Source organism: Rhinatrema bivittatum, chromosome 2, assembly GCF_901001135.1.
Source record: "Rhinatrema bivittatum chromosome 2, aRhiBiv1.1, whole genome shotgun sequence".
Taxonomy (NCBI): Eukaryota; Metazoa; Chordata; class Amphibia; order Gymnophiona; family Rhinatrematidae; genus Rhinatrema; species Rhinatrema bivittatum.
The window spans coordinates 293,207,540-293,223,540 of NC_042616.1; the positions used below are offsets into that span (position 1 = coordinate 293,207,540).

General features: G+C 40.1%; 1 protein-coding gene across 2 annotated transcripts in view; it reads right to left on the reverse strand.

Moving 5' to 3' along the window:
- Positions 1–16,001, reverse strand: part of PDCD6IP (programmed cell death 6 interacting protein) — a 224,614-nt gene that overhangs the window by 67,727 nt on the left and 140,886 nt on the right. For both annotated transcript variants that reach the window (XM_029589621.1, XM_029589620.1), the window contains exon 8: positions 106–328. In XM_029589621.1, the coding sequence (XP_029445481.1) occupies positions 106–328 (223 nt within the window). The remainder of the gene's footprint in view (positions 1–105; positions 329–16,001) is intronic.

The following is a 16,001-nucleotide window of genomic DNA, read 5'->3' on the forward strand; positions in this document are numbered from 1 at the left end:
CATGATTAGCTAAAATCCAAAGGGAGATTGAGTGAAATCAATTCAATACTGGGGAAATATCACTCAATCTTGTTTAAACATGAAATTTCAGAACCTAGTGCTTACCATTGAACTTCTGACTCAAAGGGATGTTGATTGGGGTAGACTTCACAAGGGTAGCTTTACCAATAGGATCCAAGTCTTTTGCATCTGGGACTCGATCATGATAAATGAAGTCATTATCTTTTTTAGCAGCTGTAAGAGCCCGGTTGATTTTGTCAGATAAGTCTTTTACATTTATATATTCGTCATATCGAGAGGCAACTGTTTTTACCAAATCAGCAGCATGCTAAAATAAAAACAAATGAATACAATTAAAATTTGGCAATCATCTCTTTTAGACTCGCTTTGCATTTAATTCTGTACTAGCAGAGTCTCCCCCAAATAATTTGTTATCAAATCATTTGTGTTGCATATAGGGAAAAATAACCCTTGCTGTAGTTACATGATGTTAGGTTCCATATTAGGAGCTACCATCCAGGAAAAAGATCTAGGCATCATAGTGGATAATACTTTAAAATCGTCGGCTCAGTGTGCTGCAGCAGTCAAAAAAGCAAACAGAATGTTAGGAATGATTAGGAAGGGAATGGTTAATAAAACGGAAAATGTCATAATGCCTCTGTATCGCTCTATAGTGAGACCACACCTTGAATACTGTGTACAATTCTGGTTGCCGCATTTCAAAAAAGATATAGTTGCAATGGAGAAGGTACAGAGAAGGGCAACCAAAATGATAAAGGGGATGGAATAGCTCCCCTATGAGGAAAGGCTGAAGAGGTTAGGGTTGTTCAGCTTGGAGAAGAGACGGCTGAGGGGGGATATGATAGAGGTCTTTAAGATCATGAGAGGTCTTGAACAAGTAGATGTGAATCGGTTATTTACACTTTCGAATAATAGAAGGACTAGGGGGCACTCCATGAAGTTAGCAAGTAGCACATTTAAGACTAATCAGAGAAAATTATTTCACTCAATGCACAATTAAGCTCTGGAATTTGTTGCCAGAGGATGTGGTTAGTGCAGTTAGTGTAGCTGGGTTCAAAAACGGTTTGAATAAGTTCTTGGAGGAGAAGTCCATTAACTGCTATTAATCAAGTTTACTTAGGGAATAGCCACTGCTATTAATTGCATCATTAGCATGGGATTTTCTTGGTGTTTGGATAATTGCCAGGTTCTTGTGGCCTGGTTTGGCCTCTTTTGGAAACAGGATGCTGGGCTTGTTGGATCCTTGGTCTGACCCAGCATGGCAATTTCTTATGTTCTTATCTTTACAGCAAAAATGCTTTAAACAACATTGTTAGGGTTTTTTTCACAAAAGACTGATAAAATCAAAACTTCAAGGGGGATTTAGATTGGGAAAGAATGGAGGATCAGGACAACTCTAGTCCTGCTATTCCACTTGCATCCCTACCTTCTCCTTATTACTCTTTCAACCCCTCATCCCTGTAGCCATCGCAAATAAACACATTTCCAGCACATACCTCCTCACACACACACACCCCTAGCACTGATCCCCTCTCACATTAGCACAAATACTTATTGATCCCCTTCTCATCCTCCCTAACCTTTGTACCAGCCAATCCCCCCACATTCTGCCACCAGTCAATCTGTTTTCTCACCCCCACCCCCACCCCCTCCAACCCAAACCTCCCTCAATGGCAGGAGTAAGGGAAACGTTCTGCATACCACATCGCTTTCCTCCTGTCACCTAAGTCAAACTTGGAGTTTTCTCCTCATGCTGCTCAGTTTAGACTTGTAGTTTGACCATGTGATTCCCCTTAGATATTTGTTATGACCTGCAGCAGGAATAGATTCTTCGCCCTTATAATGCCCCAATCCTGCCATTTTATCACCACTCCACACTAGCTGTTCCCTCCTCGTCTCCTCCACCCAACCAATCTGAGCTTTCCTCTCACTGGCAGAACCCCACAGAAATGCTTCATGTCCTATTTGCTGCCTGGGTCAAACTTCAAGCAATTCAAAACAGTTACCATGGCACAGTACCATGGCAACCATTGTGATGCACAAACAATTCCAGCATGAGAGAGGGCATGTGTGACTGAAAATCCTGCTAACCTCAGAGAACACTTCTTGCAGGTAAGCAACTTTGCTTTCTCCAAGGACAAACAGGACAACCAGTCACATACGTAGGATTCCCAACGCTAAGGATTGCCTTCAAATAAAAAGGAAGAAAAAAGTACTAGCAATATGCAGGAAAACAGAAAAATGAATATACATTTTTTCCATTTTTTTTAAATTAGATACAAAGGCAGAAACCCAAAATAATAAAATGGGCCCAGGTGCAGGGAGTTGGAGTTAGATTTGGACTATATCCTTTGGCCTGACTGACCAAACTTCCAGGAATGGTTTTGGGTGGGACACAACATGAAGACTGGTTTTGATCTCCTTGAGTGATGTAATGCAACAGATGGATAAGGGCAAAGGCATGGTGATAGGTTTAGATCTACATCAGCCTCCAATTTAGATGATCACTTGATACTTCTAAACTTTTCTACGTGAGTCTGAGGGTGGTCAACTGACACAGTAGATTGCATCATTTCTTCCACAGAGACCAGCTGTAGTTTGCTCTAAAAGGAGTTGCTCATCAACCTTTGATTATACATGAGGGATTCCCCCTTGTCTCTGTCTGGAATACTTCCCTACAAACAGTCCTGGATCAGGTAGCCCCCAAAGTTAGTAAAAAAGGTAAACCTATGGCATAGGGCTCCTTGGTTTCGATCAGACCATCTCATTTTAAAAGACTGATATGTTTAGAATGGCACTAGCAGAAATTCCATAGTGTGGCAGATCAAGCTAAATTAGTTTAGTTCAAAGACCAATCTCACAACACACAAATTTTATCAAGATAGAATTCAGTAAACCAATATCTTGTTGAGAGAACATTTCTTTATAGTTAAATCCATAATTACAGTCCCTGATAAGGTGACATATGCTAAATTGGGACACAGATGACTTTGGTTTATTCTTTAATGAAAAAAAGTAAAGATAATTGATTCCTTCCTCAGCTGACCATATTTTATGGATGGCATTTCCCAAAATACTGAGCTTTGAGATTATTTTAGTGATGTCAACTTCTGAGGCTGATGATATTAGAATATGAGGATTAACTATTGCCCAGCTAATGATTGCTCTAATGTCCCGATTTGCTTAAGATAAGATCTTGCTAACTTTATTTCGATGCTTGTGAATCAGTCTTTAAGGACTTTAAGGACTGGGCATGCACTTCAATCTTTAAAAGCTGCCTCAGTTGGGTCAGTGCTTAAAAAAAAAAAAAAATCTTAACCAGACAGATTTAAATAAATATTAGCCTATTTCAAATTTGCCATTTTTAACAAAAGTTCTGGAAAAAGTTGTCTCGAGTCAGCTGCTTTTTTTTTTTTTTAATTGAAGATTTCTCTATTCTGGATATTCACCATTATGGTTTTTACACAGGACATAATACAGAAACCTTGCTTCTCTCAATCTTTGATGTGTTTCACAGAGGTTTTGATTGTGATACCAAATATTTTTAAATATTACTCGACTTGTCTGCAGCATTTGATACCATTGACCAAAGATTGTTTCTACAATGTTTAACACACATAGGAATTAATATGACCTCACTTAAGGGGTTTTCTTTTCTTGGTCGGCAGACTCAGAGCATAGTTTTACCACATAAGCCTCTCTCATCAATGTTTTACTTAAAGACCGGGGTCCCTCAGGGCTCTGCTCTCTTTGCCCCACCTTTTAATATTTACTTTGCCCCTTTATGTCAGACTCTTGCAAACATGGATGTCTATTACCACCTTTATACGGACATCCACTTTTTTGTCCCCATCAAGGGGTCATTCAAGGAAGTGACTGGTAAGATTCTGGCGTGCCTGAATCTTAGCGAAGCACAGATTACTGACAAATATGAGTAAAATAAATTGTCTACCTGGCTAGATATCTTTCTTCTGTACCTGGATTTATAGAGGTAGATGGCCTTCAAATTCCCATCCTGAACCTCACATTAAGTCCTCGGATCAATAAGGTTACTAAAGGGGCTTTTTTAAAATTATGGATGCTACTTATGTTACAACCTTACCATGATGCTACAGGTCTGAATTATTATGCACGCTCTTGTCATGTTTCCCCTTGACTACGGTAACGTACTGTACCTCAGGCTGCTGTAAACGTCCTTGTGTACCCTTCAATATGTGCAGAATTCTGCTGCCCATATCATTACTGGCACTCCTCTACAAGAACATATGTCAATTTGGTTGATTTTCACTGGCTTACCATCAAATGTCAAATTCTGTTTAAGACTAACATTTGTATTCAAGGGTTTAAATGGATTTATTTCTCCTACTTTTAATGCTATTCCACAACTATACCAGCCATCATATAATGTAAGGTCAGCCTCTCAGAGTTAAATGTCCCTTCTTTCAAACAAATAAGGCTGGATGAGCCCTGGGAAAGATTTTATGTTCAAGAACCCATCCTATAGAACACACTGCCTAAAGAAATTAAATATAAGCAAGCTTTGTTAAAAATCTTGAAAGACGGTTAAAATGTATTTTCAGAAAGCTTTTACATAAAGCAATGAAGCCAGTCATTATGGTATTATTTTAGACTATGCAGTGAAGGTAAGCAGTTTTTAACTATTTGGTGTCCTTATAGCAGAGGACAATCTGTTTTTGTTTTATATGCTCTAAATTTAATGTGGATTTTATATATTTTTTATATTTGAGGTTATGTTTGTTTATTATGAATATTTTATTGTACAGCACTTGGCAATGTTAACAGGAGGTATATAAATTTGGTAAATAAATGTGTTTATGAGATCTTTGGGAATAATTACTGCAATAGGATTAAAAGGATATACCTATTCAGATGATGCCTAGATCTCTAAGAACACAAGAAATTGCCATACTGGGTAGCGAGAGAGAGGGGGGGAGGGGAGGGGGAGAGGGAGAGACTAGCCATAGTGCCCTCTCCCTAGATAGGTATTTGTATCTATAGGGATACAAATACCTCTCTCTCAACCTAGCTTGATGGACTCTCTACCTGGGTAACATCAAGCTAGGTGAAAAGAACATTGCCCAAATCTCATCTTGGAGTGAGTTTCCTCTCTCCGTCGGTCCTCAGATCTTCATAAGAGACCACTGTTCTGTTCGTATGTCTCACATTGAATGTCAAAGTGGCCCCTAACCCTCACCTCGAGTTACTAGATGGGCCTACCATAGGGATACAAATACCTATCTAGGGAGAGGGCACTATGGCTAGTCAGTCTCTCTCTCATGTCCCCCAGTGGTTGAATGCAGGAAATACATCAGGTCTGGCACTTATCGCAAAGTCTGAAAAGGTTAGTGCAATGTGCACTAACTTAGCTCTTCGCATAGGTAAATAGCGCAAATTGCGATAAACTATAAATTAGCATAAACCATGCCCCTATCGCATGCGATACTTATCGCATTTTGATAAATCCGGGCCTAAGACAGCAACTTAAGCTGACAGAAGCTTAAAAGAGGCTTCATTGACTGGGTAAGTACCACACAGATTCCATGACAGTGGCTTGACAGGAGGCTTTAACTGAAGCATACCTTTAATAAATTTAGCAATTAAAGGCTGGACAGAGATGAGATTTCCTTCTACACACTGGTTTTGAGGCAGACTCTGAAAACTTTTTTTTTTTTTTTTTTTTAATTTTCAAAACATTTTTGTGTGGAGCAAGAGAAGGTATCTATGGCCTTGTCCTCACACCCGATTACAAACCTCCTCCATATAAATCTGTAAGATCAGCTGGTGGAATCCCTCCTAGAAGCCAGGACTCGAGACACATCATTGATGAATCCAAGGGAATTAATTATTTCCCTCTCAATAACCAGGTCATGAGGACCAGAGACTGGATGTTGGGATGATAAATCCTATCTTGATCTGTGTGATCAGAGCTGGGGTAAATACCCAGCCTGATTGGATATCTAATAGATAACTCCCAAAGGAATGAAAACAACGGAGAACTAAACTGTGAAAGCAGTTTTCTTACCTGTAAACATAGATAAGATGAAACCGCCATAATGCATGGATGATGTCATCTGATAACACCAGACACCCAACTCTCAGAGCTCAGAAAAATTCTTTGTGCATGCATGCTTGCCTCATGAGCCCTTCAGCTTGCTCCACAGTTTAAGCTTTAGTGAGGAAATCAACTCTCCAGGAAGGCAAGCAGGTATTACTTTTGGTAGATTCAGCCTATTGATGGAGAACCCTGTTTACAGGTAAGTAAACTTGCTTTCTATGTCGACAAGGTGGCATGAACTAGCCATAACATGTGGGAGTCCGAAGCGGAGGGCTGCACAGTGGAAACACTTAAAGACAACCCAGACCCCACACGTAGAGAGTGGACTTCTGGTTGAATAGGCTGCTCATCCAAATTTACTGTCTCCTTGGGACATACTGTCCAAACAGTAATGGAATGTGAAGGGGGTGAACAGATCAAGTAGCAGATTTGCAGAGATATTCAAATCACGTGACTCACTTGAGGGCTGCTTGTTAAGTCTTGACTGAGCATATAATCTTTAAGCCAACCAGCACGTAACAGTGCACTATTCAGTCCGCTAGCCAATTAGACAGGATTTGTTTGACCACTGCTCATCCTAACCTGCTAGGATCAAAGAATACAAACAGTCCTCTTTAGCTAATAAACCAAGCAGTAAAAACCTTATTCTCCCTTCTGCACTTGAGGTCTTAGAAAGAATATAGGTGGTACAATAGCTTAGTTAATGTGGAATGGAGAAGAACATGTGGTTGGTATGTAGGAAAAACACATAGGTATGGTGAATAGGGAGATAGAGGTTGAAGTTTGCTTAATCTTTGTGCCAAAGTAATGGCCACAAGAAACACCATTTTCCAGGTAAGATACTTAAAGCCCACTGACTCAAGAAGTTTGAAGGGTACTTTCATGAGTTGAGCTAGGACTATGTTGAGGTCCTAAAGCTCTAGAGGTTTACCATCCAGAAACTTGGAATGCCACAGATCTTTCATGAATTTAGAACCAAAAGTGTAGGAAAAGATAGAAGCCCCTTCCACCTGATACACCGCAATGGCACCGAGATGAAATTTAACCAAAGAGGTACTGAGGTCTGAGGAAGAAAAAGAAGAGATACTGAAGCAAGTCCCTCAGCCACAAGAGAAGAGATTCAGCCTGCTGATCCCACACCGTGCAAAGAGCTCTTTCATTTGAAAATATAAGATCGCATGGTTAAAGGTTTCCAGGCTGAACTTAGTACATTTTCCACTTCCCTAGGAAGAAGGGAGGAGACTACTACACACTCAATATCCATGCCGTGAGGGCCAGTGATTTCAGGTTTGGATAGCAGAGTCTACTGCTTTCCTGTGTGATTAGAGATAAAAAAAAATTCCCAAGGTGAATTAAAAGACTGAATTGAAAGAGATGTATGAATTCCACATTTGATGTGGCCAGGCCAGTGCTCTGAAGATCATTCTTGCCTTGTCCTGAAGGACCTTTTGGACAATCCTTGCAATGACTGAAACTGGCAGGTACACTCCAGTCTAGCACAAAAGTATCAGGAGCTAATCTGCAGTTGCTCGGATTCATGGAGAAGAACTTCGACCTTCCTACTCAAGTGTAACCCAACAACAGAACGAGCTCCTTGCGATCTTCAAATCTAAAGCCCACTCATGTGGTCATAGAACTCTGCTGAGATGGTCCACCAGTCCATTCTGGATCCCTGGTAGATAGGATACTGGCAGATGTACATTGTGATGACTGGCCTATGACCAGATTTGGAGGATGTCCTTGCAGAGGGTGTACAAGCCCTTGCTTTTTTGCTCATTTACACAGAATATTGTTACCTGGTTGTTTGTCTAGATCAAGAATATCTTTGCTTGACAGCAGGTGAGAGAAAGACTTTAGAGATTTACAGGTGACTTTCTGCAAGGAACCATGTTTCTAGGGTCCCCGCAGCTTCAGTGTGCTCCTCTCCCACTGGTATAGCATGTGTGTACACTGTCACCTAAAGCACCAAAGGGAGCACCTGTCAAAACTTCTGTATTTATCCACCACAGGGACTACACTTGTATCTCAGAAGATACTGAGATTTGATAGGATGAGGACTGGAACAGTCTATCCCCACTTGCATTAGAAGGCTAACTGAAGATCCTGCATACACAGACCAATCAGAGGAACCATATCTACCGCCATGGCCATGTTCCTAAAAGAACAAGGATTGACTTTGCTGATACCCAGTACTGTTTTAGAAGGGACCTCACCAGGCCCATCAAAACACTGACTCTTTTGAAGGGAAAAAATGCCTGTTCTTGAAGCATCAGACTTCTATGAACTGGATACTTTAGGATGGAACCAAGTTGGACTTTGAAAAATTGACCAGGAATACCAGGGGTTGGAGAAGCTAGATGGTCATGCTGAAGGATTAAAGTATGCCTGATCTCCCAGACATGGATTTGGCACCAACCAATCATTCAGATATGGGAACAGAGAAACTACCTGATGGCAGATCTGTGCAGCTACAACTTAGAGACACTAGGTGAACACTCTTGGAACTGCTGAGAGGTTTAACAAGAGCACCTTGTACTAGTAGTGCATCATCCTTCACCATGAACTTGGGGAATTTCCTATGGGTGGAGTGAATGGGAATATGTGCCTAAATGTTCTTCATATCCAGAATGCACAACCAATTCCTTGACTGAAAAAATTAGAATCAACCTGGAGAGAATTCATCTTGAACTTCTCTTGGATCAGTAATCTGTTTTGTTTCGGCAAATCCAGTATGGGCCTCAGTACATCTTCCAACTTCTTAAGGATTAAGTACCACCAGGAATTGAATCCCATACCACATTCCCATGGCAGGACAATCTCTATGACCCACAGCTGAAAAGAAAGTTACTTCCGGTTGAAGCTGAGCAGATTGGAAGAATCTGAACTGAAAACTGAACTCTGTTGGATTGAAGGAGAGCGAGAGAAGCAGAAGAGGTAGCCAAACTCCACGATTCTCAAGAATTACTTGTCCTTGATGATGCAGATTGGAGCATCATCCAGAGGAAGCAGAGGTGGGCCTCAGACATCAAGAACAGGTCCCAGGCTTAGGCTGTGATTACTACTGTACAGTTGGTTGACCTCTCTCCCTCTGCCACCCTCTAGCATGTAGCTGATGAGGCAGAGCATGAGGAGTCCTATGATGCTGAAAAGGACAGAAAGGCAGCCTCTGAAAGTAGGTTACATGAAGGGGGAAGTACTGACATCTGGCAAGATCCAGCCAGTCTCCGGCCTCTACAAAGTGACTGTAAAGTACATAGATACTCTTTAATCTGAGCCACTGTCTCCTGCACCTTATCTCTGGACAAGTTCTCCCTCTGCAGAGCATAACAACCAGACAGTTACGTACATCCTCTCAGAGTCCACTTGCATACAACTACTTGAGTTTCCTGGCTCCTACAGAGGTTCTGACCATTGTGTGAAATACCGCACAGGCAGAGTGGATGACATGTTTCTCACTCTGCATCCTCACCAGAACCCTCTGTCTAGGGTTTTTGTTTCCAGAGATTTCAGTTTCTGCACACACTCATGCAAATACTACACCATAGCAGTAAAGATAGCGAAGATCGGTGTATGGAAAAAGCCCTTTATTGAAATTTGCCCGACCTCTGGTCACGTTTTGCTCTTTGGTCGAGAGCTGCCTCGGGGCAATAAATGTGAGCAGGACTTATTGCATGCCTGCAGTGCTGAAGCCACAAAATTTGTGCATCCACTATTGCATACAATCTTTGGTTCCTGGTTAAGCATAAATCTATTTAAAACATGTAGTTATGCCATGCAACAACAGGTATAAAGATCGCTTCATTCAATTTGTATCTTCAAAACTAGCATAGGATATATGAGACAGCGGTGTGATACACACCAGAGTCTCATATATCCTGTTTTAAACAGATTTATGCTTAACCAGGAACCAAAGATTGTATGCAATAGTGGATGCACAAATTTTGTGGCTTCAGCCCTGCAGGCATGCAATAAGTCCTGCTCACATTTATTGCCCCTGAGGCAGCTCTCGACCCAAGAGCAAAACTCGGCCTGAGTCGGGCAAATTTCAATAAAGGGCTTTTTCCATTCACCGATCTTCGCTATCTTTACTGCTACACAGCTAACTGGATCGGTTTCAGATTTGTTTTCTGGGTCCACTACTACACTATAAACAACTAATGGGCTGTAATCAGAGTGCGCAGCATGGATCTTTGGAAAAATTTCTTCCCAAAAGAGCCCAATGCCTTTGGATCCTTCCCAGGAAAAAAACGCTGGAATATTTGAGAGCACTTAGTTTCTAAAATAGACTCCACCATTACAGAGTGGTGTGGCAATGAGACTACACCAACCCTGAAGTGCCCTGGACTCCTTACTTCAGGTTGATGTTTTGGCTGCTTAAGGCATGACAAGAGAATCTGCCACATCCTCATTTGCAGATCCTTGAGGTGGCTACAAACTGGGGTAAACGTAGAGTCCAGAGGTTGCAGGAATTTTAACAAGCCAAAAGGTGAATATTTCTTTCCTGATAATTTCCTTTCTTTTAGTCCAATCAGACCAGTTCAATCGGGTTATGCTCACCAACCAGCAGATGGAAAAAGATAAACAGGCTCTCTGATGTTACTCCATATAAACATCTATGCTGACACCAGTCTGCCAGTATTTCTGTAACAAGCTGAGGTCAGCCTCAAGAGAAATCAATTAACCAAATATTTTTCTTTTTCTAACCATCAGACTTCCAGAAGAAGGAAGCAGACAAAACAAAATACAGTTTGTTATATCATATCAGAAGGAAACATTCATCTTTTAAAAAGTCAGAAAAAAAATTCTTCCATAACACGCTCAGGGAGGGTCCTGGACTAAAAGAAATAATCGGGAAAGAAATAATTTCACCTTTTTGCACATCCAGACAATAGAGATGTACCCAAGTTATTCCCTGCTAGGGTAGGACTTGTGATAATAAAATTTATTAGGGCCATCTGTTTAGTGGAAATTCACCAAAAAGGGTCCAGGGGGCACTGCTTGCTTGTAAATTGAGGGCCTCTTTCAAACTGTCTCTCCTTAGATAAGTAGAAGAAATAATGTATCACTCTGTAGTCACAGTTCCCCAGGAAAGGAGTCATAAAACATAAATCTTCAAGGTTAGTTTCCCAGGGCTCTGTGGAATGTTAGAAGTAAGCAAATGTTTCCTTTTACCTTGTGACCCTAAATCAAAGGAGTGTTTTAATTACTGGGCAAAACTGTATTTAAGAATGACCAATTCAATCACAAATTAAGTCAGACTCTTAGGCTTTTGAGCTGACTTCCTTATGCGCATAAGAAAAAGGTTTTTGTTCATGAGAAATACAGTCTTTCCTGGTGCCCTGTGATAAACTGCTTTTTTTTTTGTTTTTTTTAAACCGCAGATGGTGCATTGTTCCGGGTACGAAGCAGGGAGTGAGTACTGGCTTGGCCTACTGCAGGGATGCCCGGGAGATGGACGCCTGCTGACCTGGGACAGGGCATGCACAGCTCCCTCTCTCGATCCGAACGGAATACAGGACACAGGATCCCTGAAGGTATTTCTACTTTTTCTCTGTTTTTTGTGCAGTCTCATTTGCATTGCACTCACATGGAGACCTTTAAGGGAAATGTGTTTACTCACTTATTTTTACACTGTTCTTAAGAAGACTTGTGTATTCCGATGAATATCAAAGCGTTCAGCATTACAAAGGTACCTGTAGTAGCTTATACGACAGGGCACACGGCTTTAGAAATACCTTGCAGCTTAAATAGACAGCTTAAATAGACAGGGTGCAAGGCAGTGGCAGCCTGCTGCTTAACGGATAGGGCGCAAGGCTCCAGTAACGCCGGCAACTTAAGAAAAAAAAAAAAAAACCTGCTGCTTACATGACAGGGCGCAGGGCAGTAAAGCCAGCAGCTAACAATCAGGGCGCTAGGCTTCTGCATAGAAATACCGGGCCCGATGAAATACAGGGAGGTGAAATCCCTGGATATATAGCCTAAGGTAAATAGGCTGGGACAGTCTAGGCAGACCAAAATCAGGGAGACAAATTCTCTGGGAAAGTCTAGGACTGGGATACAGGGAGACGAATTCCTTGGGAATATAGGCTAGGATAAGTATGGGAAGTGCACCCCTGCTTATGATAAAAAAAAACAAAACAAAAAAAAAAACAAATGTGAAAAAAGGGAATAGCAAAGAGAATCTTGATTTCTTGGGAACTCTTGCATACATGGAGTATTTGTGATACAATCCGACAAAGGATTGCTACTTGAAAAAAAAAAAAAAAAGGGAGATTTACCCAGCAAAGAAATACCAGAACCAAGGGTCCCTTACAATTCATTTTCACTGAGCGCTGTAACAATCTAGAGGTTTGTTTTTTTTCTATTAGATGGTTTGTTTAATCTCTGCATTAGCTATAACTCCTGCATACAGGGAAACGGTGTCTATTATGATGCAGGGTATTTTTGAGACCTGCTTATATATCCATTAGGAAAAAAGAGTTATGCAAGTGTTGCTGCCTATTAACCAAACTTCAAATCTCTGCTTTGGGAGATTGGTTTGAAAGATTTCTTTTTGGTCAAATGCACTATTTCTTTTTTATCTACTTTGGGGACGCCCATTGTAGACTATTTTTTACTTAAGGAAAACTTATTAAAAGTGATTGCGAATTATTTATCTGTATATTTGTTAATAAATGTGTACTGGAAAAAACTATCAAGGAAATTTAAAAGTGCCAGTTAGCCTATAGTTTAAAGCCCTTGCCCTACTGGTGAGGCTGAAGGATTATTAGAGGAACATATACATGAGAAAGTGTAGCTTGCAATCTGGTTTTTATTCATGTCTGATTTCTGCTGTAGTATAATGCAATACAATTGTTATGACACTGGGAGCTGGAGAGTTAACTAGGTTGGCAGGGTAAAGCTCCAGGCCATTCATATGCACAGTAGGACATTGGGGGAGAACTGGTTTACTTTACTTTTGAAAGATATAAGCAAACTGCTAAGGAATTAAAGTTGTGGGGAAAAGTAAGTACTTTAATTTAGTAGATTCTTTCAGAAAGATTGGTTTCATCAGCCTTCTCTGGCTGGCTAACATGTGGCTAAAAGTTAATAAGCTATTGAGTTTATAAACAATAAAACTTAAGAGACTTTACAATAGGCATAGGAGATATATTGCATTTTGTACTGAAACACCTAGTTTGGTTCTTGTTGATTTAAGTTATAAGATTGATTTATGGGTCTGAAGGATGGGCAGCAGCTGCTTCTCAGCATGACAATGTAACCCCCATAACTTATTTCTCTGGTACGTTTGGGTTTTCAAATTATGAATTAAGGATTGATATATATGCAGCAGCTATCTGTAAATTGCAAGCACACGTACCAGGGATTTTAATTGTTTTAACCCCTAATAGGCAGATATTTTTTATTTACTGATGAGTCCTGTACATAATCAAACCCAGGATCTGCTGCTTAGATGTAAACAGCATAGGGAGCAGAATTCATGAATGGTGCTCTAGTTCCCCTGACAGTTTTCACTGCTTCACTATATATATATATATATATATATATATATATATATATATATATATATATATATATATATATATATATATATTTATATTTACAGACTTTGCAGCACAAGAGATTACTAAATAAGCTTGCCAAATAGCAACACAGGAAAGGAAGATTGCGAACAGTACCACAGATGCAGGAATTTATAGGGAACAGGGAAGCTGCAGGCTGTACCTTTAGTAAAAAGGCAGGCTGAGTAAACCCTACTGGTACTCTGTTATGCTTTAAAGGTTTTAGATTTGATATTTCATATTATATGAGTAGTGCACAACCCATGTACCAGCATGTGGGTTCCAAACTTACAGACACCTTTTTCTTTGTAACCAGGTTAGAAATGTTTCTAAATATGTCATTATAGTGATTAGTATATGAAAGAAAAGAGTAAAGGAGCTGAAGATTTAATAAAGCTCCCAACTAAGTTAGCATTAGAAGATAAACTATGGCGTGGTAATTTAGTGTCTGTAATTAGAGTTATCACAACAAAAATAAGGATTCAGAATTAACCACGGCTTACAACATTTATAGTTTATAGTCCCATGCATTCTACCTCAGCTGACAGTTATCCAAGAAGGTTAAGGATACTTTAATTTGTTAATGTTCTTTTTGTATTGTCTCACCCAATTTTGCCTAGGCCATATTGAAGTAGAGATGTGTTTCCTGCATTCATTAGGTCTTAAAGTATTAAAAGGTAAACTTCACATGTGTCAATTAAGATATTACGTTTTGTTCACAGTTTTACATAATGCAAGGACTCAGATAATCACATTGGGATGCATGACAAAGTATGAACTCCTTTTAAAATCTAGGAATATTATCTTTCATCACTGTTCTGCTCTCACCCCTGCTACTTTGTTATTAGAAATAATTGATTTAAAGATTCCAAACCATGATTATGCAGTACTAATGGAGTATGAATTGCAGCCCCAGAAAGGCTTAAAAAATATATCTCGTTCTAATGTTGACGCAATTTATTTTGTAGATGGCTCTGCTCTCCATTGGATGTGCTGTATGTATACAGTGAGAAGTACTGGAAGCTGGACCTCTCACCAGAGGAAAGGGATTATGTCTCACTTATGGGGCATTATGGAAAATGAGAGGATTTTTAACAGCAAATGGAGAAATGATTAAGAATGGGTCCTTTGTTAAAGTTTTTGCTAAAAGCTATCTTGTTGCCTCTCGGGCTGGCAGTAGTTAAATGTGCAGGGCATAGCAAAGAAGATTCAACTGTAGCCAACTTGGCAAGATAAGACAGCCAAGCATGCAGCTCTGACTAACAATACTGTAGGAATTGCAGGATGTCCTTTGCTAAAACACATAGAAAGAACAAGGACTTTAATATTAAAACTTTGATTCAGTGGCAGGCGCAAGATAAGAACTACTGGAAGTTGTGGGCAAAAGGAGGGGCCACTATCCAAAAATCAGGAACAAGATCAAATATGATTTGGCCCAAAATGACGAAGTAGTGGACCTGCAGCTCCTACAGCATTAGTAATAATGTTTTTTTCATCACTGGTGGGGGATGATTTCAGCAGTCAGAGCTCTGGCTACTACCATATGTTCTCAATGTATGCAATGTAATTTGTACAAAGCCTCCAAGGGTTTGATCATCACACCTGCACACCTAAAGCACCCCCTGGGTCCTTTCTTGCAGATCCAGGTTGACTTTATTGAATTACCCCAATGCCAAACTTACAAGTATGTACTAACAATGTTTTGCAGCTTCTCAGGATAAGAGGAAGCTTTTCCAGTAATAAAGGCAGATGCAATCTCTGTAGCCAAGATTTTACTAAGAGAATTTATTCCAAGATATGGAATTCCAGAGTCAATTGATAGCAATCAGGGGACACACTTTGTTAATAACATAGTTATGTCATTAAGTAAGATGTTAGACATTTCTCTAAGGTTTCACACCCCTTACAGACCTCAAGCCTCTACCCTTATAGAAAACTTCAAAGGCAGGCTAAAAACTAATTTTAAACGTTGAACATACTTTTTTAAATAGTATCAAATGTTTTATTATAGGATACTTCTGAGCAATTATGAGAGGAGACACCGCCGAAAGTTTGGCGGATGCAGGAGAATTAAACCGCTTCTGAATTTTAGCGGACATCTCCCCGAGAAACAATCTTTGGCGGGAGACATTACAAGTCATTTCTAAAAACTATTTATCTGGGCAAGAAGGATGTTAGTATGCTCCCTGTAAAAGAAGCACTGACGGGAGACATATAAAGATAACACGCGCTCCTGATGAAGCAGTAGCGAAACATCGGCCGGGTGTCGAGGGTATTTATTTTCTTGTCCTTATACAGGAAATAACTTCTCTGGACTGAGTTTAAAAGAAATATATTTGCTC